Raw genomic sequence first — 24,993 nt, 5'->3', positions numbered from 1 at the left:
TGACATGGGAATCAGTCTTGGAAGTATGGGCTTGATTGGAAGACTAGCGGGGCAGATGGTGGGTCTGATGGTGCGGGACAAGGTCAGAGAATTTGGGAGGGGGGCAAGATACTATGACAAAGGCAGTGTTCTGAGGCTCACTGAGCTCCCACCAAGCATTTTATATCGCCCATCCGTCTTCACAAACAAAGGTGCCATTTTTCAGCTGGTTTCTTGCCATTACTCAAGTTGTGTACATCTGGTCTAATGAAGGCCAAGTCTGGTGTGCCGTAGGGCACTGGGGGGGCTTTGGCCCTCCATGCTAATGAGGCGAAACAAGTCTGACAACCCTTTTCAAACGTCTGCTCGGTAAGTTAAATCGTAAACCACCACTAAGTTTAAATGTGGCGCATACCAAGCTGCCCAGACTTGAGGAGGCTGCCTTTCTCTGTGGGTAGCCTTGAGGCCAAATAGTCCCTTTGTAATAGTCCCATAAACAGAACACCCATCTAACAACGGGCGTGCATGCACTGAGAGGACAAATGGAATCAAAACACAGCAACCCCACATTACAAGTCATTCTACTATCTAATAAATCAAATTGTGCTAGGTTTTCAGTGCTGTGTGTAAACCTGGGAAAATCACAGAATGTAGAGCACAAACTCATCTGCTGGGCGCACAAATTAATTGTTTCCTTTCACTCCTAAGTGGTAGCATTAGAGTGTAACTAACCCACCCGCAAGATCAGCTTCTTTACTCCTTGCAAAGCCAGGAACTGGAGGGGTGGTGGCTGTTAAAGGTGGCTAACACTGGTGGGGGTTACATGCAGGGCTGGGGAATGAGCTCCTGGTCTCTAATTACTGGACCAGGAGGATCCAGCAGAGACTTGTACGAGCATACCTCTCTATGGTGCGTGTCCTTGAGGCAGACCTTGGTGGCTGTGGAGCAGGGGCCCTGGGTATTGAGAGGGGGTGACAGATAGGAGATGCTGGGAGGAAAAGAAAAATATGTATATGTGGAATGAGGAAAGGAAACTGAGGGGAAATAAGATACAGAGAACAGGGAGGAAAAAAGAGGGAGGTATTGAGTTAAAGGAAGAATGAAAGAGACGAGGGACGATTAGTGGAATGAAAGGAGTGAGAGGCAAAGCAACAAAAAGTGAATTAAAAACATAGCAATATCTTTGAGATAAAGGCTACAATACATTTGAATGACAGTAGAAATTTTGATGAAGCTACATTACAGTAACAAACCGTTACCGTGTCCAATGCTAGAATGGATTGCTTTGTTATGCTGGGGGGGGGGGGGGGGGAGATGGGGTTGTAGAGTCTTTATCTTTACAGGCCAGACAGAAGCCAGTGAAAGTAGAGTGTAGTTACGATAGCATTGTCTCATCCCCTTCCCATGCATCTGAATTATCTAGAGGGCTTTAGTTAAATAGGTTGAAAGGCCTGTGCCACAGCATGATAGAGAATGATGCGTAAAATATGATCTATGATTATAACATCCAGCCCCCTAACATGCACGTTTTCTTCCATTTCTGCAGTTTTTTTAGCAGGCATAATTCATAGTATTATCAGTAAGAAATCTTCTTGTGCTGACCCCTGCCCTTGTTTCTAGTCTTAGTCAGATAGAGCAGATCATAGCTTCAAATTCCCTTCACCCCCTCGCCATAGTTAAAGGCTGGTTGCGTTTTCCGGCAGGCTGCCTTTCTGATAATAAGCCTCCAAAGCTACGTTACTTTTGTCTCTTAAAATAAAAGACAGTCAGTTGAAATGATAAAAAAAAAAAAACACTAGCACCTAAAAGAGTTGATAAAAATAAAACAAAAAACAGAACATTCTTTTTGTTTAAGAACATTAGTATCCCAGACCACGTTTTTGAGGGAAACAATAACAAGCCTCTAAAACGTACAAAATTGTTGTTGCAAACAAAAAATAACAGCTGGAAGTATATTACTGTGATGATGGGAGACCGAAAGCGAAGCGTTAAAAAAAAAAATGTTGTTAAAAGAAGTGCGTTCCAATTGTGTCTTAAAATGAAATCTCAAGTCTCAAATCAGATTTAAAAATGAACGAGTAGCAAAAAGTCAAACAAAAAAGAAACGAGTAGCAGAAAGTCAAAAATGAAAAACAAACCATTGTGGTTGGTCAAATGTTTTGCTATCGTCATTGTAGTCATGGAAGTTTGCTCCTTTCGTGGCTTTGAAAGCAAGCTAACTCACCAATTAAAAAAAAAAAGTGTGCTGATAAAGTGAAATAAATAACGTGAAGATTAAAGACACGTAACAGGAGCAGTCCTCGTGAGAGGTTACAAAAATGCAAAAGAAGGGAGTAGTAAGCATTTACATCAATCTAAACCATGCATTTAGAAAAGACAGTAAAATAACCCAATTATAAACATGGGCGGTAGTTAAAGCCCATATTCTAAAAACAACATGTCTCTATGAGACGGCGCAAGTGCTGCCTAGGCAAGGCCTAAAAAAAAAGAAATCTGCTAGTCTAAACATATAGTATTTATTTAAACGATACAGTTGGAGGAACCCGTAACACAACTAAGGTCTTCAGACTCCATGTTGTCTCTAATCCTGTTCTTTCATCTAACAATTTCACTTTCTGGGGGCAGTTAATCTCAAAACGTAAGGAATGGGATGAGGGCGAGGGATGTAGAGGTAATTACAAGTTTCTATTTTATAGCCTACCGGGCATTTACTCTGACAAGCAGAGAGCAATGGATGAAACACTCAACTTAGTCTTAGCCATTGGTAATTACGTTGGGACCTGTTCTTGTCCATTTTTAGGTATGGCCGGTGTTAAAAATAGGGCTTCTAGTTGGCTATGATATGTACTTTAGCCAAGCAGAATCCTCTCACTCTAGTCAGGTCCAGTTAGAAACACGACTCAGATTAACCTGTGCACGCCCTCTAGTAGCTTGGCACAGAGCAAGCAGGCTAAACTTAGATGGCATTGTGTAATTGTGCAATTTATCCCCATAGTGACCCCATGTATGCACCACAAAAAGGACTCCACACAGAGTTATAAAAAAAATAGTATCTTTATATTCTTAAGTTTATGTAAAACACTGGTAATTCTTTTGGATGCTCTTCAACACATAGGGTTCGATAACGATTTAATTTGGATTTATCATGGGCATCACAAAATAATAATTTAGTTGGCAGTGCGTCGGGTGTGCACTCCGAGATGGTTTCCCTTTGTCGACGGTTCAGTACAGCTCAAAGGAACTGTGAGCAAAAATGTGGAGGTGCTTCCTTTCCAGGTAGTGCTGTAACATCTTGAATGCGCCCTTTTCCGCTGAGTAGCCAAGAAACATTGCCTCTGGGCGGAATTGGGCTTCCTTGCCGATGCGGTGGGAAGAAAGGATATTGTGGGCTGAGGAGGACCGGTCAGGACGAAGGCTCCTGGTGGTATGCCTGTTCTTCCCGACATGTTGGCCCAGTTTAGGGGCAAGCTGTGGGGGCTCTCTGCTGTGGAGTCCACTCCCAAGGGAGATTGGAAGTGGCTTCCCCAGTGTAGGGGGGCTCGTAGGCTCGGCACACCACTGGCCCGGATTATAAACCCTGGGGGCAATCCCACGGGCAGGGGTGATCGTTCTCAGGGGTGCTTCACAAAGTGTTGCAGCTACTCTGTTCTCCGCTGCAGGGCTCGGAAACTTCCTTCTCCTGGTGGAATACCTGTTCCAGCATCACAAGGTCCATACACCCTGCAGTCTTGGGTGATCTTTGTCGGGGATATTCTGGTACCCCTGTCAATAGGAGTGGGAGCCGGAATGGAGGGAGGGCTTCTCTTGCCACAGGGTGGCGGCACGCTAGGCAGGGTAGCCCGAGGATAATAAGCTCAAGCTGCCAATTGGCAGGGTTGTTGGGGGGGCGGGATTCTCCGTGGTCCCGGGAGACGGATGGGTACAGCTTGTCTGTCCGGTTTTAGAACGTGGTTCTTGGCAGGGCTTGCCACAAGGCCCGGAGTCACTCTGGCCTGTTGGAAAGTGGATCATGCAGGGCAAAAGTCAGAAGGCCACAATGCAGCTCAGAGCAACCGGGAAGCAATGACTTCCGCACTTGTCTCACTCCAGTAATTTATTATTTCACCAAACAAGCCTGTGCACACTTATTCGTGGATATAACTTGGCTGCTTTATTGCTATAGATGCATGTGTAACTGCCTATAAGTATTAATATTTAGCTACTGTGGCAAGGCCTTGATTACACTGCTAATTAAATCACAATTACATTGATACAATAATCAAACTTAGTTGTCGGTCTTGTAAATCAAGAACAATCAATTTCAATAAATTCAAAATTACAAAATCAGGAACTGCAGTGACTGATTGGCCTTTTGAGTCCTGGCCTCTGTTTGTCATGTCTCTTCGACCCATTTTGTCTGTAGGCAATTTTACATTTCGTTTCTGAGGGGGCTCAGTCCATAGTGTTCGTTTGACCATATTTCTCAGAGGGGGTAGCTTCTAACTTTTTGGCTTAGGCCCAACTCGCTACCTGACGTGTTTCTGTGCCCTGCCATCCGTCCTGGCGGGTCTGGGCTGCGAGTGCCCTGTTCTGCTCACTCCCCTTAGCTGGCCTCTTTTCACCCTGCCGTAAGGCATCCCCAGGTGTGTAGCCTTCCATCTTCACACTGCCTTACTAGGTGTGCCTAGCGATTATTTTGGTTAAAACGTCCTTTAATTTCCGCCACGCTGCCTGAGAGGCTTACATCTCCAGGTAGCACCCCCCCATCATTTTTTTTTTCTTTCTTTTTTGTGTGCAACCTGACTCTGCCATCCCTGCGGCCAGGTTTGCCTAGAATATTTCCATTCCCACTGTTGATAGGTGCACGCCGTCTGGTGTGTACAACTCCGGTCGCCTGGGGTGAATCAAGCCATGTCATATGCTCTCAAGCCTGTTTGCTTTGCAGTATTTTCAGACTGCAATGTTTAGTTTCCTTCTGGAGTTGTCCACTGCCTTGTTTGAACAAGCTCCCCTCCACTTAATCCTGGGAATTGTTTCGGACCATATGATGGTCGTGTTGCCGCATAACCTTGTTATTTCTGTCAGATCTTGTCTGATCTCATTTAGCAGGATCTTTCGCCCCAACGTGGCTAGATCCTTCCCCCCCTCCCCCCCCCCCCCCAAGTGTATGATTAAAACATCTGGATGTCTCTGGGCTGTGTCTAACAAACCCCTCAATGTTCGTGAGAGCTGCTCCCACCTCATGCCAGGGAAACCCCACCATTTTATTTTTCTCGCCGCTAGGTCCATCTCATGTTGCTGACGTTCTGATTCACCATGTTTGTAATCTAGTAATGAAGGAGTGCCTGACCACCCATATTGTCTTGGGTGGCGCACCTGTCAATGGACCAGACACAAGTTCTAATTATAATAAATGTGGCCGTATATAACTTTTATATCCTTTGGAACGCCACCTACCCACAGCTTTGATAGCGTTTTCCTCTAAACCAAACTCTGCTGCTGTTTTGGCCGCACCTATGCGAAAAAAGAATGTGAACCAAAGACTGCTGGCGCTAGGCCGCCCTGCCTTAATGCCTTGCGCATGACTGGCGAAAGTTAGTGTTTACTCAAGCAATCCCCATTGCTGTGCATAAATAGCGGGCCCGGTGAACCGGGACATGTTTTCAGATAATTTTTTTAATTGCAGACCGGGCAATACTTGTTTTATGCAGTTGAGCTGGATCCAAGTGCCTCTGCCTTTTCCCTAACTATTGTCTCTGTTATTGGGATACGGAAACCTTCCTCAAATCCCTTTACCAATATATCTGCCTCTTTTTTTTTTTTTGTTGTTGTTGTACTATTCATTGGCTAGCTTTCTCAGAAATTGTGTGTTGATGGGGGATCTGGCTAATTCAAAATATTTCCAGTTCTCAGGCAGAGTCCCCGTGTTGGAGGACAATACTTAATGCTTCTTTTTCTTTTCTTTCTTATCTGATCTGTGTTTTTTTTTTTTCTGCGTTTGCATGCTGATGCTGAGTGCTTACCACCCCCCCCCCCCCCCTTGCAGGGTTTCAAATTTCCAGGAAATTGCCTGCCCCCCCTTATCGCATTGACCTTTGCCGCTGTGCCATGGCTTAAATCTGTGATGTCTTTTCGTGTTTCCCTTTGTGATACGTGTTCCGAAAGGGATGATTTCCTTCCCCCCCCTTCCTCGACCAGGATCTGACACCTCTGGCCAAAATCATCTTGTGTATATAACCAGACAAGTCCTCCTCATTCCATTCCATCTCTGGGTGGGCCTGCATTTTTAACCTGAAACTCTTATCGTATTCTAACCATGCATCCCTAGGGAACTGGCGGTGTGCGTCATGTATTTTTGACTCATATAACCACAAATCGGCTGCGCAGCGTGGGAATTTCTTCACTGTTACGCATGCCATGATCCTAAAAGCATCCAACCAATTCTCGAAGTTCCTTTCTTTCCTGACCCTCTTTCTTTCCCGCCTATCCTCGTCCTTCTTGTCACAAACTGTGAGATCCAATCCTTCTAACAGAATTTCAAGTAGGGAAAAAATGTCTATAAATTCCTTTCGCCATATTCTTTCCTTTACTGTTAGTGGGATTGCGTTTGCCAGACCTGCAGACCTTGTTGTCATTGCTGGGGGACCTAGTGAGGGTCTGAGGTATGCCTCAGGTGATAGCCCCACAGACCTAGCATTTTCTTGCTCCTTGCCCCCCATACCCCAAGCCAGTGTTGGGTCCCTTGTGGCTGTCTGTTCGCTCCTAACCCCATGTGCTCCAGTTCCTTCCCCCTTACTGAGAGTTTCTTGGCTCCCCCCTTTTCTGCTCGCCCCATACTGTGCCCTGCGCCTCTGCTTTTCAGTAACAATGGTGCAAAAGACTGCAAACATTCTTCAATTATTGCGCTTATATGCTCACCCTCCAATGATTTCAACAAGCTGCTGCTTTTGGGTGCTTCTACCTCTGCTGGCGCTGGGTCAGGCGGGTTCACTGCCTTTGGTCTTTTTGCCACCTTCTTGGTTGTTCTCCCTTCTGCCCTCTGTCGCTTGGCTGCTTTGTGTGTGGGTGGGTCCTCGGACCATGTGCCCTTGGCGTCTTCCCTCATGGTAGGATTAGGTTCCATGACGTGTGAGACATCCCTCTCAGGCGACTCTCTCCTCCATCTTTGCGCTTAGCCAGTCCTTGCCACGCTTCAGGGCCTCGGTCCTCATGTGTGCCAGTATTTGTTCTAGATCATCTTGGTGATCAGCTACTTCTACTTCTTCAATGCTGTTTCTGAGAAAATGAGTTTCTGAAGTGCTCGCTCGCTGTATCTATGTATATTTTGCTTAAAGACTTTTTTGTTGTTGTTTTTTTTCCTTTGAATTGTCTCTGGGTCAACTCAGCCCAAAGTTATCAAACAGCAAGTGAAATTAAAATGTTAACCACGTGGGGTCGCGTTGCCTGGAGAAATGACTATCCCTCCCACTCTGTGCATATGCTTAAATTGCAGTTCGGCCCCTTGGAGTCAGTAATTGTTGTGGTTTTTAAATCGCTTAGACAAACAACCCTGCCCCTAGGAGTCGCGTCGCAAAATAGGCCGTCCTCCTCAAGAACAATTGATTACAACTGTGTCCGCACGTGTAGTCGTGTGCTCAAATCGCCGCTCCCGAATGAAAGGGCAAACAGTCTGGCCCCTTGGAGTCACGTCACCAAACAGGTGGTCCTCCTCGGGGAACACTGCTCTGCTATGAGCACGAAAAACACGTGGTTGCGTCGCCCTGGTGGGCGGTCCCAAGTCCTTGCGGGCGGTTCCCTGAATGCTTGCAGCCGCACGTGACGGCAAGGAATTGCTGGTTCCACTTGTCACCTCCTCCTGCAACGCCGCCCGCAATGCCAATTACCAGCAGGGGTGCCGCAGGTCAGTGATGGCGGAGCCGGACACACCGAAAAGGAAACTCCTGTAGCCAGCCGTGCTCAAATCAAAAAGTGAGTGGTGCCACACAGCAGCGGCACGCCTGGGTGGAAACTCTCCATCGGGCCGGGCCAGAAGGAAACTCCTGGCAGCGTGGTCGCGTTGCCCCACATAAGCGGTCCCATGCGCAGAGTCTTATCCGCAGCTTGTGCGGCCGCACGCTGTCGAGGTTGGACGCCAGGTGCTACTTCTGCTATTTGACGAGCCCGGCTGCAGACCCGACCGTTAGAAGCACACGGTTGCGGCGCCCAGGACAGGAGCCAGCCGTGCTCCAAATAAAAAGGTGAGCGGTGCCACACAGCAGTGATGCGCCTGGGGGGAAATTCGTCTCCGGGTCGGGTGCCAAAATCAGATGCAAGCGCTTGACGATGGCAAGCCCTGATCTCCTTTCTTCTTCCTTCTGGTTGGCGCGCTGTCCCGGGTCGTCGTCTGTCTGTCCTTTAGAAATGGGACAGCGCGCTCCTTTAAGTGTCCCCCCGGACCACTTGCAGGTGAATCCATGTTTCCCCATTGAGGGGTTTGAATGATTCAAACCCCCCATTGGTTTTCCCTCTTTTTGCGTCTTCTCCCCCACTCTGTTATTCGTGTGGTGGGGGAGCGTCACACTTGTACGGATGCGACATTTCCTCCTAAACCGGTTTGACCGGTCCCTTTCGGGACCAAGGCGGCCGTTATGAAATGACTTAAGGGGTTATTACAACTTTGGAGGAGGTGTTAATCCGTCCCAAAAGTGACGGTAAAGTGACGGATATACCACCAGCTGTATTAAGAGTCCATTATATCCTATGGAACTCGTAATACGGCTGGTGGTATATCCGTCACATTTGGGATGGATTAACACCTCCTCCAAAGTTGTAATAACCCCCATAGTCTTTTCGTGGACCCTTTGTGATACGTGTTCTGAAAGGGGTGATTTCCCCCCCCCCCCCATCCCCAACCAGGCTCTGACTTCTCTGGCCACCATCACCTTGTGTATGTAACTAGACATCTCTGGCCACCATCACCTTGTGTATGTAACTAGACATGATTCAAACCATCCCCATTGGTTTTCCCTCTTTTTTGCGCCTTCTCCCCCACTCTGTTATTTGTGTCGGGGGGTGGGCATCACACTTGTACGGGTGCAACATTTCCTCCTAAACCGGTTTGACCAAGGCGGCCGTTTTTTGCGCCAGCCCGTTATGCCCCTTTCAGCGGCGGCCTTTGCTTTTCCTGGGAACAGCCAACGCAGGTGCAATCATGTCGACGCAGCAGCCTGTACTCCTGGCAGGGTTTTTTCTGAGTCCAGTGATCTCCCCAGTGGAACAAGGGGGCCCACTACTTATATAAAGAAGTGCCTTTGATGTGGGGGATGACCACAAAGAATCCTTGTGAAGTGCACAGGTCACCCTTTCAATTCAGTCTCGGCTCCAGACAGCCAGTGAGAGATAATCAGCCATCCTGTCTGTACCCAGCCTTTACCCTTTGAAATATAAGTGTGAGGCCCTCCCCACTTCTTACACAGGAAGACCCATCAATATGCTGATATGGCTGAGTGTCCTGTGTTGTGGGTGCTGAAGGGAATGCACAAGTGGAACTGTCACCCTACTAGAGCTAGACCTGTATTGCAGGGAGTCTGTAGGCTCACAGGGCAGATAGTGCAGAGAAATGTCCACTTTCTAAAAGTGGCGTTTCTAAAATAGTAATAATAAAACTGACTTTACCAGTAAAGAGGATTTATTATTGCCACTCCAATGGTACTAAACATGTCCCAGCCAATCCTCTCAGATCAGGAATTACAATTTAAGGTTATTATAAGGAATTCCTAATGCTGGCTTATGAGATGGGTAGGCCTCCCCATAATGAAAAGCACTTGAGGGTTTTTTAATTACCTGGACATGGGAACGACGAGGTGCATGACCTGCCTTTCTACTTACATTGAACCCCGTCTCATGAGCTCCTGTGGGTCTAATTTAAAGGTGACTTAGATGTAAGCAAAAGGTGAGAGTAGGACTTGGCAAGGTATTTTAAGTGCCAAGTTGGGGGTGGCAGTGGAACTGTACACAAAGCCTCTGCAGTGGCAGGTCTGAGACAGTTTCACAGGGCTACTTAGGTGGGTGTCACAATCAGTGCTGCAGGCCCACTAGTAGCATTTAATTTACAGGCCCTGGGGGAATGATTCACCACTCGACAAGGGACTTACAGGTAAATTAAATATGCTAATTGTGAGTATACCAATGGTACTATGTTTGTAGGGGAGAAGCACATGCACTTTAGCACTGATTAGCAGTGGTAAAGTGCTCAGAGTCCTAAAGTCAACAAAAACATATCAGTAAAACAAGAGAGAAAGGCAAAAAGTCAAGAGTAATACCACGCTTAGGATGCCAGATCTAAGAGCCGGATATAATCAGGGCAGTGTGCACATCACCTATTGTTACCAATTCCTTAAAACATACATTGAGTGTGACCTTAACTCTCCCAGAAGACTACTTCTGTCTCATTTCACATAATTGAGAAAATGTTTCCATCCTCATGCTACCGGCTGTTTGTGTGTCCATCCACCTTTTATGGAATGCTTGCTATGCATTGCAGGAGGAGATTCAATTAAAAAAAGTATACTAAATAATCACCCAGTTACCACTATATCTCTCACAAGAATTGTATATAAAAAGCAGTTTTTCATGTTTTTTAAATATTAGCACAAAACATCACTAAAGCAGAGTGCAGTTGTCCTTTACAGACACACATTTAGCACAGGCAATAGCAGTGAACTAATCCTTTGCTAAGTAGTGCAGATAGCACTGGTATATGCCCTTGCACGTGTTAGCACATAAAAGCCAGACTTATTGGCTTTCTCCATATTTTGTTTTCTCTCACTTCTCTATGGGCAGGGACTGTATGTAGCTGTATCACTATAGGCAAGCGATTACTCAGCCGTAATAACTTCACAAAAGGAACAGTCCAGTCTGAACTGCAAGGCCGTGCTGTATTTGTACCGGAGCACTAGAACCCTAGGCATGACTTAGTCATGTTTGCTTTATAAGTGATGTGCTGTTTGCAGCACACGTTTCATAATTAGTGTGATTCATTGAGAAATCAAATGAGGGATGGGTGGAATTATGGTGGCCACCTCAATCCATGTAATAATAAACACTATTTCGTATCCTCGTCATTTAACTTTTCCTATCAATTTTTCTCTTCCATCTTTCCATCAGGACAGTGGCAGGAGTGTTTCTCAGTTCATATTTAAACACTCCCTTTTAATAAATATATCACTAAAGCATGATGTGGTAGCTCACTGTCATTTACAGACAGTACATTTCCCATTGAAATTACCAAAAACTTTCCCACTAACTTGGAGCTTACTAATAAAACTATATAGTGTATCAACAATAATCTGTGAGAAGTGGGTTTCAGAATACATATTTGCCATTTGCACATCACCAAGTAAAGTATTCTTATTTGTTTTAATCCTAATAAAATATTTTTTTCATGACACAGAAGTAAACAAAATGGGTTTTCCCAACTACTGAAATAGTTTCTGAAATGTTTGTATAGTTGACTTATTAGCTATTTGAATGTGTGTTAGGAACAATTTGACACCCTACAGCCTTTCACTTCTTACTCTTTGTACAGCAAGTCAGACAGTTTGCTTTACAGAATCCTGGAACTCTGCAGTCAGAGAAATAACTGATTTCGGACCTCTATCTCAGAACACAGAGCCAATGTGACGGGATAAAAACAAGATTTAAAGGCATCTTTATTGCTCCTTCACTTTCTGAGTGAATAGAATGCCTGTTCTTTGTCAACTGACCAGAACAGGCAAGTAGGTCTTGAATATAGCTCGAGGGGGTGCTTACTTGTAATAGGGGGTGGGCGAGTAGATTTCTCGAGGCCTGCCACGTCAAGGCTGTCCTCATTTACTTCTCCTATTCAATCTCTTCCTGGAAGCCTTTCTCCAGGACGGCAGGGGCAATCTCTAAATCCATGGTATCTCCTTCTTTAGATTAGTAAACGTTTTTTAAAAAAGAAAGTGGTTAATGCTCTTGTCGCACATCTAAATCCAATCAAGTTCGAAGTCGTACAGCGTATGTTTGGGGCATGGTGCCAACCTGGTCAAGAAAACCCAACCACCACGGGTTTCACAGATACACAGAATAACACACGGAACCCAATAGGGACCATCTATTTCCTGTGCTGTTAGGTACAAAATGAAAAAAGAAGAGGACCAGGGCACTCAAAGTCTGTATAATAAATATGTAATCCAAGTAGAGTTTCAAAAGGTACTTTTAATCCAAGATCAGAAAACAGCCAACACGTGTTTCGTCCTTGCGGACTTTTTCAAGGCTCATAGGTTCAAGTATGGAAAAAGACTAGTTTCAGTAGGGCTTCTTGTGCCCCAACAGTACATTTTCGAATCCACTATATAGGATCAGTTCTTGCCATATAGTATGGCTTGCATTACTTTTATTATACTTTATGGCTTGTCATATATATGAAGACAGGTCATATGGTGTGTCCGTACACCAGATGGTGATATCATGGGGTCCCTAAGGGCCCAGTCTTATTTCTGTAAAGCACCGTACGTTTGGTAGCGTCGGTGTGAAGAGTAGAGAGGGGAAGCGCGTGATAACGCTTCCGTGCCGTCCATAAGGTTCTACTCTTCAAGGACGAAACACGTGTTGGCTGTTTTCTGATCTTGGATTAAAAGTACCTTTTGAAACTCTACTTGGATTACATATTTATTATACAGACTTTGAGTGCCCTGGTCCTCTCCTTCTTTAGAGCTACCTTCAAAGTTTCCTAATTTGCCGACGATATCGTATTAACTGCACTCCCTTTAAGCGTTAATCCCCCTCCTGGAGGAAGTCTGTATGATTTATGTTCTTCAGATCAATATGACAAAGTTGGAGGACCTGGTCTTAGTAAAGGGAGGACATGGCAGAAACCCTTGCCACAGCAACACCATTTTGAAGACTAACCACCTTCATCAGATACTTGGGTACCCAAGCTTGCTCCTCCCTCAGCTTTGAATCCCATCTGCAGAAAACCAAGGCACCCCTACTCGCTTGGAGCAATCGCTCCCTCTCTTGGGTTCTATTCATTGTGGCCCTCTAGATGACACTTCTCCCTGCATCTTATCCCTCTTCCAGGCCATGACGGGATCACTTGCCTCCAGACAGCTTGCAAGTCCAACATTTGGGGGGGGCAGGGGCACTCCAGATTAGCCTTCCAGACCTTCATCCAACATACCAGGGAAGAGTGCCTGGAGGTGCCCCACTTTTTCAGCTTCTATCAGGCTTCCCAACTACATTACAGGATCAAATGGCGTAAAGGATAAACTGACAATCTGTAGTATTTTTACAAATCAGAACCTCATGTCTAGACTATTGGGCGAGGCCCGCAGGTCCCCAGAGCCTTCAGAGCCTTGAGTGGCCAATTACAGGATCAAATGGCGTAAAGGATAAACTGACAATCCGTAGTATTTTTATAGATCAGAACCTCATGTCTAGACTATTGGGCGAGGCCCGCAGGTCCCCAGAGCCTTCAGAGCCTTGAGTGGCCAGCTCCTATACCTCTCCCCTATCACTAGACCTACCCTAGCTGTCCGGGACTGAATTGCCACTAAGCAGATCCTTAACTCTTTCCTCCACAAATCCCTTCTTCCCCCAACTCCATCCTGCACAACTCAGTGTTCTCTCTGGGACAGCAGACATGGGCTTTCCACATGTGGAGGAAGAAAGGCTGCTTTTGCCTCTGAGATTTCTTACCTAGTATGGACCTTTGAGTATCTCAAACTAGACAGGATATCACAATCTCTACAGTTTCGCTATGTTCAGCTTCACCACTGAATCTCCCACCCCAGTGTCAAAGCGGCAGGGGCACCAGATCACTCACCCCCTTGGGAGACTTCTTTTCAACGTCTCAGTTCCCATAAGTATCCAATCTCCAATATTTACAGTATCCTTATTAACCAGACCACGCCACCCGAAGCAATATATCAAGTACACTGGGAGAGAGATCTGCAGTTTACTCTAGACACTAAACAATGGCAGGAAGTATTCCACTGCAGCACTCATTTCACTAGACATGTGCAGGGCAGGGAAATCTTACACAAAATGTTGTATCGCTGGCACCTCGGGCAACATCAACTGCATACTATCAACGCAGCATACCACGTTACGTGCTGGCATGGTTGTGGCGACACAGGTACCCTCCTACACATCCTATGGTTTTGCCCCTTCCTAGAGGCCAATTGGGATGCTCCATTCTAGGCAATCTCCCAGATTTAGGGCTGCAAACTCAATAAACTTCCTAAATTCACCATCCTCGGAAGGCCTGCGGATGGCTTTTATCCCCACCATTCCACAATGTGTAATCGTGTATCTCATCTTTTCCTGGCTGTGAAGCACACAATCCTTTCCCTCTGGCGGAAACCCTATTGCCCCTACATACGAACACTGGTTCCATGAACTGTGGCTCCTTTTGAATAACAAAAAGATTGCCTATGACTTAGTGGAATTGTCCCAACTCTTTCAAAACCTTAGGGACCCTGTCTGCCTTTACTTGAACGACTTTCTGGGTAGGACATGCCCCAGAGTCTCTGCACCTTAGGCCTACTAGACACATCGCAGTTACCATGCTATGGTGTGGCCTTTCTTCTGATTGACGAATAGGCTGCAACACTCCAACATACATGCTTTTGGTGTGGGGTGTAAGCCGGAGGATGGAGGGTTGTGGGATTGTTGTTACCAACCACATTCAAGTCAATTTAGGGCTTTGTCTCAAGTTCAACCCTTCCCACATCCTCCACGGGCTGCCTACTCTACTGTCTTTTCATCCCAGGAGCTACCTTCCAAACCACATTTGGGGAGGCACTTGCCCCTTTCTTGCTTTAATAATCGTCAATTTAAAAGGGATTAAACAGTGATCAAACCATGAGTGAGTGATGGGGTCTTCGGTAGTTAACTGAGGGTGGTTCAAGCAAACCCTGTCAAGGGTATGTCCCAGCGAGTGGGTAGGGACGACTATCATTTGGGGGAGCTCTGTTATCCTTAAGGTATCTGAAAGGTTGTTGACTTTCTGTATTGTGTGGATCATCAAAGTGGAAATTAAAGTCTACCAGGGCAGTGAAACTGCCGTATTAAAGCAAGAAAGGGGCAAGTGCCTCCCCAAATGTGGTTTGGAAGGTAGCTCCTGGGATGAAAAGACAGTAGAGTAGGCAGCCCGTGGAGGATGTGGGAAGGGTTGAACTTGAGACAAAGCCCTAAACTCTCTGCTCCCTTGAGGGAGTCTAGATTGAAGGAGCTGCATTGTAGAGTCACGAAAGATGATTCCACCACCTCGGATTTCCACTTTGTTGCGTCTCATAATCGTATATCTGGGTGGAAAGGCAGTGACTGTCATGATTGTACCAACATTTTATCCAGGTTTCAGTAATAAATATAACATCTAGCTGACCTATAATTAGGTCATTGACTTCTTGCACGTGTCTGCTCCAATAGCGTGCATTTATGAGACCCCGAGCTAGGGACTAAGAGGCAGAAGTGGGTCTATATAAGGCAGCAGGGGACACCTAATGAGGAAGACCAAACTTGCCAATGCAAACATTAAACATATTGGGTCCCAGATGTGACCTTTATTTGTATGTTTACTAATAGTGTTTTAGAAAGTCAGAAGATAGGAATTTACCTGCTCCAAAACGGACATAGTGGCTGGTGCTGGCTGTGGAACGGATGTGGACAGGCGCAAACAGGATTGCCTATGGCGCACCTGTGCTGCAGGTCTGAGCATAAGGGGAAAATTTGGCCCTGCCTCCGGAGTTCCTTTTGAATACACAACTAGTGCAGCAACCACAAGTCTGTTTGCTATTTCATTAAAGTGGTAAGTCATCATGTTACAGAGAGATTTTGTATAGCTCTCACGGTTGAAATAGTTACCTTGAATAGGTATCTCCAGGATGATTTTTCGGAGTTTCTTGGTTTGGCTAGTAACCTCTTAGATGTTTGTGATATTTTGGCTTTCTTGATGACTGCTTTATTTATTCTGTACTGTCTGTGTAATTGTTATTTTATGCTGATAGTTTCTCTGCTGTCTTTATAGGGTTTTTTATACATTTTTTGTTGGAATAAGACATCTGTATTGGGCTAGCTGAGTCTATTTTTGTGAGGCATTTCTTGAACCAGTTATTCAAAGATGTTAGGTGATTGGAAATGATTAACAGTCCTTAAGTTGACATTTTGGTATAAATATGCCCAAGTTCAATGTTTTCCAAGGTCTGGTCATTGTATATTTAGTAGGTGGTTGGTGGTGTAGATTTGGGACAGCTAACATCGAAGTTGATAATATGATGGTCTACTCCAAGTGGCGGAGATATTTCCTGTTACTGAGGTAAATTGCTTAGGCTGTCATATTATTTCAAGTTCATTCCATCTCAGTTTCTGTTGTCACTGGATCCTTCATAATCCTAAATGCATGTTTATTAGGTTAATGAAACACAATTGTATCACAGCTAACTGTAGGTAATGTTTTCTCAGCCAAAATTCAGAGTATGAAAAATGCGGTAGCTAAGAATGATAAAAAGAAAAGGAAGCAGCTTTCTGAAGATATTACAAAACTGGAAGCAGAATTGGATGAAAGGCACACAGAAGAACTGAAACAATTAAGTGGAAAAGACCTTGAGCAAACACAGGTAATATGTTCCCTTCATCCTCATTGATGACAGAATAGTAAATGACTATATATTCAGCATTGACTTGTGTGTGTGTGTGTGTGTGTAGTGGGGAGAGCGGGGTCGGGAGGGGTGGTGGAGGGCAGGCACGTTTTCAAACCTGTCAAAAACCTAATCCTATTTTCCCATCCCAGTACACTGAATTTCTTTCAGTAATACATTTACTTGACTGCGTACTGGGTGCCATTTGAAATCTTCTGCTATATTACAGATGCCATGCTTTAGTTTTGGGGTGTTCATGAGTATTGCCTTACTGACATGTATGCTATGAAATCTCATTTACACATTCTGTGCACATTAACATGAAGCACTAACACGTGCTTTTATATGTCTGTACATAGGCAAGACATAACATTACAGTTTTGGTGGCTATACATTACTGTGGTGTTCACTTGTGACAATGTAACAGAGGACGTATTCCCAACACAGCAAGGAGCTGCATTGTAACATACAAAATGGGGAGTTAGTATAATAACACACCACTCTGGGGTGGCAGTGTCTGGCATGGTGGAAGGGCATGGGGACACCAAAGGGGTCTAGCCCCATCCCCCACCCGGTCAGCTGTTAGTGCAGATAGCTAGACAAGTCTGTCGGGTATGTCCGCAAAAGGTGAGGAGTTTGATTCTGTATTTGGGGCATCCACTGTGAGACCTGCGAGTTAAGTGCAGTGGGGGCCCCATATGTCCCAGGGATAGGATGTTGGCAATTGCAGTTCTGCGTATATTTCACATTTAGTGTTGCAGGAAGCCAGGCCAGCCAGCTAATCTTACACGCCGGGAGAATTGAGTCTCTCCCATCACATGGCGATTTGCCCCTAAAATAGTAATAATGCCAGGGCAGCCAGATGGCGTACCCCCAGTGGCATATCCCTAACCAAGTTCAGGAGTAGAACAAGGGGACGTGGATCCACTTTGTAGTCCAATATGTATGACAGAGTATTAGTCACCCCTTTCTAGAATGACTGTATGATATGGCACATTCAGGACAGGTGTATAAAGTCTGCACATTTGGGACATCTACTGAGATCTGGTATTATCTACCCTGGCCCATTTGGCAGGTGTGCAAAAAGCACAGCGTAAACATTTTAATTATAGCAATTTAATACGATGGTTCAAGGAAACTAGCTTGGTAGTCTGCATGCAACAAATGTCCATTGCCTTTGTGTAATGTTTTCCCCTATATTTCACTCCCTTGCCCACCTCATGTGGTCTGTGCGCTGCGGTTTAAGCAATGGACATCGAATAATGCATGGAAACCCACCGGGAGGCATCTGTAGTCTTGGTGAGACTGGTTAGTGGTGAGAATATGCTGGTTCCTCTGGGAACCCTGGGATCTTTTCTCGGGCCATGCTCCTCAGCCTGGTGTAGATGAACAGGTAAGTGAGATCTTCCTGTGAGTTGATCTCATGTGTTCTGAGGATACAAAGATTACCTGGTCATACCGAGCTTCAAAATTTCACATTCCTAAGCGCTGCAGAGAATTGTACACCAGTTTTTCATACCATAAGACGCAGGAGCCAGTTCTGCAGTAGTGAGATTGCCAGGGAGTAAATGGGCAAACTAGCCAATTGGCAGGCCAGTTTCCTCCAGGACCAACCGGTCATAGTGATGTTTTTTCCTTTTTTATAATCAGCAGGTGTACTCTGGGGTATGAGAGACTGTAAAGAGAGACCATCTGTTTGTGCATGTTCTGATTTAGGGTATGGCAATCTCACGTCTGAATGATACCAGTCCCAGGGTACTGTGCCTGCACCACTAAATAATAAAGTTTGAAGTCAAGGACTTCAAGCCCAAGCCTCTCATACGGCAGCATAATCGTCTCCTTCCAGACTTGGGCCTATTGCTGGTTGATGGTAGCTTTAGCAGGGCACTCCAGAGGGGTTGAAAGAAACTGTATGTCAGTGGGATCAGAATGTTTATGAAAAGAAATAGAAAACAGGGAAGTATCACCATTTCCTGGAGAGTGATTTGACATGCCAAGGATAAAGGTAGTCTTAACCAAAAGTCTGTCTGCAACATAAGTCAATCCATGGCTGGACTGTAGTTTCGACAGGCACCATCTCAGTCTCTATGGAGCTCAATTCCCAAGTACCTCACAATTTCTGTCATCCAGGGGATGTGAAATTCCAAATGTTTGTGGAGTGCTTTCCATAAGGGGGAATAAATCAGATTTGGACCTGTTTATGGACAATAAACAGTATCCACCAAATTTGATTGTCATGGACTGTGGGGGCAATAATGGCTGCTGGGTCTCTCACGAAGTGTAGAATATCGTCCACATATATGGATAGCAACTTCAAGAAAAGACTGCCCTCTGTGGAGGTGGTTCTCTGCAAGGAGCCTTACTAGAGGGTCCATTGATAAGAAAAAGGATAGAGGGGAAAGGGGGCAACTCTGCAGAATACCTCTGTATATAGGGAAGGCATCAGGCTGTACCTTGGCCACTGGCTGAATATACCGGAGCTGGACCAGCTTGATGAACCCCTGTGGTGCACCAATTTTATGGAGAATTTACTTAAATAAAGTCCACTCTAGTGAATCAAAAGCCTTTCCGGCCTCTAGGAGCCCCTCCGCCACTGCTGCATTCAGTTGGTGCGGTGTTGCGAAGACTGTAGCAAGGTTGATAGCCATCAATCTGTGGGGGGGGGGGTGACTGGACTGGATTAGGGAGATCAGCTGCTTAACCAAAACAGACAGCCTAGGTGCAGCGCTCTGGCCATTATTTTATTATCAACATTTAAGAGTGATAGGTGTGTGTATGAAGAACATACTTTGAGGTCCTTACCATGTTTAAGCAACAGTGTGATCATCACTTCTTGTAATGATTGTGGTAGTATCCATTTCTATAGAGGCTTTGCATACACCTCCAAGAGGTGCAGGCCAGCACGTATTTGTAGGTTTTATAGAACTCTCCCATTAGGCCATCACCCCCTTATGCTTTATAGCCTGGCAGCATCTGAATCGTCGCTAAAATTTCCACTTTAGTAATTGGGTAAGCTAGTAACTGGCAAGACTGTTGTCCAACCAGACCTTTGCTATGTCATCCAGTTAAGTACGGAAGGCTGCCACTGGCACCATCAGACACAAGGTGTATAGTTGACTATAATACCTTCCAAACTCAAGGGTAATATACTTGTTAGTGAACGTCATGCCATTCAGTGCCTGTAATTGGGTGACATGACTACGACGCCTCTCGCCCCTTAAGAGTAGTGCCAGGGCTCTCCCTGGCTTCCCACCCTCCTTGTACTGCCTGGCTTGTGTATATCTGCATAGCTACTTTATCTCCCTGTCTGCAAGGTCTTGGTGGGACACAGCCAGACCATGGCAGTGTAAGAGGTATGTAACTTGGGGTGCGTGGGCGGCTGTATCATCAAGGCTTTTAATGATGTTCTCTGTTTTCATGCGTTTTTCCCTCAGTACCCCAGCCTGCTGGGCTATACCAATGCTGCAAATGTATGCCTTGAAGACATCCCGTAAAACAGCCTTGGTCTATACTGAGCCCTCATTGAGGCAGAAGTGTTCCAGGACCACCTTACGCATCTCCGTGCAGAACACGTCACCATAAAGCCCCTCACTGGGAAAGCACCAATGTGACAGATATAATCTGGAGTTCGGAAGAGTGAAGACCAGCTGGATTGGGGAGTGATTGGAAAGTGTGTGTGTGAAATATGTTACTTCACAAACCCAGGAAGCTGGGACTTTCAAAATCAGGCAATAATCTATTCAGGAACATGTCCTGTGTGAGGCCAAGTAAAATATATATTCCCTTACATCTGCATGTGGAGTGCCCCCGATATCAATACGTCCATGTCTGTCCAATATGTCTGCCAGAGCCTTCGGGGCGTGCGGTTTCACATCTCCTCTGAGGGCCAGAACATTCTTGTTGGGTATCTAGGACCATATTTAGATCCCCACCCCACAATTTAATGGGTGTTGGTGTTTCAGTAGGGGATCATCTGCCCTTCATGAAAGAAGGCCAGTGTAACTATGTTGAGTGCATAAATGTTAACCATAGTAACGCTGTGGTCCTCTGGAAGCCCATGCAGGAGAATATATTGCCCCTGCGTGTCCACATGTTGACGTGTGCTTGAAATTGACCCTTTTATAGATCAGCGAACCATCCCCTCTCGTGTATGAACTATAGGATGCAAAATATCTGTGGTTGCTCCACCTTGCAGCGTAAGCCATGGGTCCTGAGTGCGGGAAGTGAGTCTCCTGCAAGTAGGCAATGTCCACTCTATAGCAGTCTAGCTACGCAAGGATTTGTCTGCCCTTGCGCGGGTTAATTGTGCCCTGTACATTCCATATTATGAAATTCAATTTCCTGACAACATTAGATGACCCATATTAAGGTGGGAGAGTGCAGGGTAAAGCATGTTATATCGAATCCCCTTGTCCCACTACCCAAGTCTGCCTATTGGCCTTCTCTTTTATATTGTTCATTCTGTTTGTTTATTGACTCTGCTCTGTTTTGCTCTCCTGCCTACTTTGCTGAACATGGCTGTTTTGTAGGTTTGAAACCTGTTCTTCCTTTTGGCTCCGACGGTTGTTTGAAAATGCCCTTTATTTTGGGTAGAGATTACATATCTAGAGAGCCATTGCTTGCATGTAACATGTCTACTCCTAGATTAACGCACCCAGTCTGCTTGCAGAATATAGCCTGTAAAGTTTAATCTTTGTATATTACACAGCTGGCCTGTATACACTTATGTTTTGCATGCATTTATAATTCCACAGCAACATAAGAAAATTAGATCGAAAGGCAGAAACTCCGAGGCCTCCAACAGCGCCCAGCGGGTGAATCAAATAAACAGCCTCCATGCGCGTGGATGAAAAGCAGAGTTGGTACTAAGGCTATCGTAGGATATTTGGCATTACCGCTTGCAGGGGCCAAGTCAAATAACACAACATAGCATGACATAAAACAGCGTAACACAGCATAGCATGGCATAACAAACACAGCGTGGCATAACAAACACAACACAACCGAGCATAGCATAAGATATCATAACATAAAACAACATAGTACAGAATAGCACAACATAACATAGCACATCATAGCATAGCACAACACAACATAGTCAAGCACAACATAACATAGCATAACACATCATAGCACAACACAACATAGTCAAGGACAACATAACATAGCATAACACATCATAGCATGGCATAACATAACATAGCACAACATAACCCACTTAATTCCACACCACCCCACATACATCCACTCCATTCCACACCAAAACACATGGGTAAAATACATTGTCATTTACAAATTCAATACCTCTAACTGTAGCAAATGCTAGACCGATTGCATTGCAAATGCTTGCTTTTATTGTCCGCTGAAACCCCTAATGTATAAGTGTTTACGTGCTCACTTTAACCAAACCTATGGGCCCAGGTGTATCAGAGGCTTTGACAACTGAAAAACAAAGGGGCTGTTAACGACTTTGGTGGTCCCACACGGGGACTGCCAAAGCCATGGGGAGGACACTGCCGTCTGCCAGGAGGGAACATTGTATTACGACGTTCCGCTGTGTTGACTGGTGAGAACAGTGTTACGTATTGGAGGCCAATACCATAGCACCCCAGCACCGCCGGAATGCGCACATTCCAATAGTGCTGGGCAAGGGGCCTGTGCACTGCCCTCGGCATGAGCAGTGCGGGCCCCCAGTAGCCTGCAGCATTGGCTTACTGCCATCCTTTCAATGGCGGTGCAAACGCCATGGAAAGGTTAACGGTAAATGGGGTTGTCATCAGCATGTTGGCGCTGAGCTCAGCACCGCCGTTGCTGAGCACAATCCCAACCACCATCAGTTCGTCTGGAATCATTTTCCCAGCGGTGGCGGCAGTCCCCCCCAGTGGTCCGACGGCCAGGGTCGTAATGTGGCAGTCAGGCCACCTGGAGTGCGACGGTCTGACGGTCACCACGAAGGACCACCAGACTCATAATGAGGCCCAACGTTTTTTTGTTTTTTTTGCAAGTTATTGTCCAAGTTCAATGTGAGTACTCTAGTCAGTTGCTCTTTGAGGCCACACTGTGTGGTTGAAAGAACAACTAATTCATCAGCACATGCCAATAATTCTATTTTAGTATTAGCTAGTATTGGGGGGGGAGGAATCCCCCTAGTGTGCTGTAACAGAGCTGCCAAATCTGAAATGTATAGGCTGAATCATAACCAGGTACAAATACGGTCTCGCTGTATGCTATTATAGGTCTTAATGTTTGGTGCCAATCCCCTGCTGTCTGACAGACCAGAAGGTAGCCACACCCTCTAGGCATTACAGCCACAACTAACACTCTCTGCACAACGTGTTCACACCAGCACAATTGTCATGGGGTATACCATTCCCATCCAAGATTTTCTTCATTCCTAAAAGTAGGATATTTTGCGTTAATATAAAAGTTATACAAGATAAAATCACCAACTAACATTCACTTGAAGCTTGAGGAGGAGCCAAAGGATACTTTATTCAGTAGGTATGTGCTACATCATTACACTAATCCCAAGCATAATGTGTCCATTGAAAGCCATGAAATAAGTCTGGTACACTAACCCTGGCTTCTTAACAGAGCTATCTCAAATCAGAAGTCTAAAGCCAGGTGCAACCATTACATAAATAACAACAAAATGAGGATTTATCACTTGTCTTTCTTAAGTGATGAGTCTGAAAAGTGGACACCAGTGTCACATTTAAATACATTTTAAGTGTATCAGATGCTGTAATAGAACTTGCTACTACAACATGCACTTTGTATTCTATGAAGACTATTCAGATATCAAAATAAGAAAATCAACTTGATCTCAAATTCCCCCTGTGTTTTCTTTCAAATTAATTAAATGGAAAACTTTCACTAAAATTTTGTAGTCGATCTGTGTGGTTCGTTCTGCTAATTGTAATAGTGACCTGTTGGATTTTATGCTGTTCTATATAAAACTAATAAAAATGGTTTATAAAATTTTTTGTAGTCTCCACCATGGGCACCTGTATCACTCGCATCATTCCAAAAATAGAGCACACATTGTGCAAAGCTCAGACGGGTGCATCAACTGTAGATGGAGAAACAATTCACTGTTTCTGCCACGTTCCGACCACTCTATGTGCAGGAGAATATGCCACTTTATGTTCCAGTGGGGCATGAGCCAGTTCACTGTGGGGAAGTATGCCTCCAGCATCAGCACGTCTGGCTTCATTGGAAAATGAAGACAAGAGCTCAAAGGAGCACAGAGTATTTGAGGCAAAAGTGGTACAAACTGATCCCAGCCAAACATCAAATAAGACAGCTACTGACTGACATTCATGTGTCACAGCCCAACCAAATAGGCCAAAGCGTGATATGATGGTGATAAAGTGATAGTCCACCAGGTTTCCTATCCCTAGCTGATGTTGGCATTGAGCCTAAACTTAAGAGTGTTTACAAAATCTAAATTCCGGGCTTTATTTTGTTCAGAATTACAAAAAAACTCATCAAGACCGTTGCAGACAAGGTCCAAATTGATGCTGGCAAGCTATAACATAAGTGGAACACTGGCCTCTGTGTGGCAGTGCCTCATTGCTAATTGTAGAAATGCATGTAACAGTATATCTGTGCAAAATAATGTAGACCTTGTACCACAAATTATAGTTGTTGCTAAAATGAAAAGTGTTCTCTCAGAAATTATCTAAACGTCCTATGCCTCTGCGCATAGAGCATTAATTAAATCGTTATCACTTTTTGACACTTTTACAATAGAAAGTATGCCATCTCTGTTATAACTATTCATGATTTATTTTAGGAAATATTTCAGAACAGCAGTTGTTCAATATTCTGCTTAAATTATGTTGATCAACATCAAGTGAAGTCAACAAGTCACAAGTCAAGGTCGGTTTGCCTCAAATAACTGGCTACTGAGTTATTAAGGCGATTTCCTATTTATGTAGGTTGTATTTTAACAGAAAAACAGAATCAGCTGTTCTTTGCAATACAGATGGCCTTGTTGTTAGTAATGACAGTTCGTAATATATATATTTTCCTTACCCAGTCAACATAATGAAAGTACATATATTATTTAGCTGTATGTGTTTTAACAGCACTTTTTATTAAGTTTATTAGAAAAAACATCATGCAGTAAATATATTTTTTATTGGAAATATAGGAAGTCCTGGTAAAGATATTGTCATAATTCATACACCATAGTGTCACATCGACAAGCAATTTACATAGCACTTGGCTTAATTCCTTAGTGATAGTACCACCACAACCCCTAGACTTTTTGATATTTTTTTGGGATACCTCCTAGCCAAATATACAGTTTGTTTTTATATTTTAGCACAGTAGCCCATGCCACAAGTCCATTCAGTAGTCGAGAGAGGCCTATCTGATCTCCATT

The 24,993-nt window shown here is 44.8% G+C and overlaps 1 protein-coding gene across 1 annotated transcript in view; it reads left to right on the top strand.

Annotated features, from left to right (window-relative positions):
- The window catches only part of OTUD6B (OTU deubiquitinase 6B), a 147,604-nt gene that overhangs the window by 1,675 nt on the left and 120,936 nt on the right, over window positions 1–24,993 (top strand). Inside the window, exon 2 of the mRNA XM_069220460.1 lies at window positions 16,426–16,580. Coding sequence (XP_069076561.1) covers window positions 16,426–16,580 — 155 coding nt within the window. The remainder of the gene's footprint in view (window positions 1–16,425; window positions 16,581–24,993) is intronic.

The sequence above is a fragment of the Pleurodeles waltl genome, chromosome 2_2 (genome assembly GCF_031143425.1).
Source record: "Pleurodeles waltl isolate 20211129_DDA chromosome 2_2, aPleWal1.hap1.20221129, whole genome shotgun sequence".
Lineage (NCBI taxonomy): Eukaryota > Metazoa > Chordata > Amphibia > Caudata > Salamandridae > Pleurodeles > Pleurodeles waltl.
This window is presented reverse-complemented; position numbering and strand designations above follow the sequence as displayed.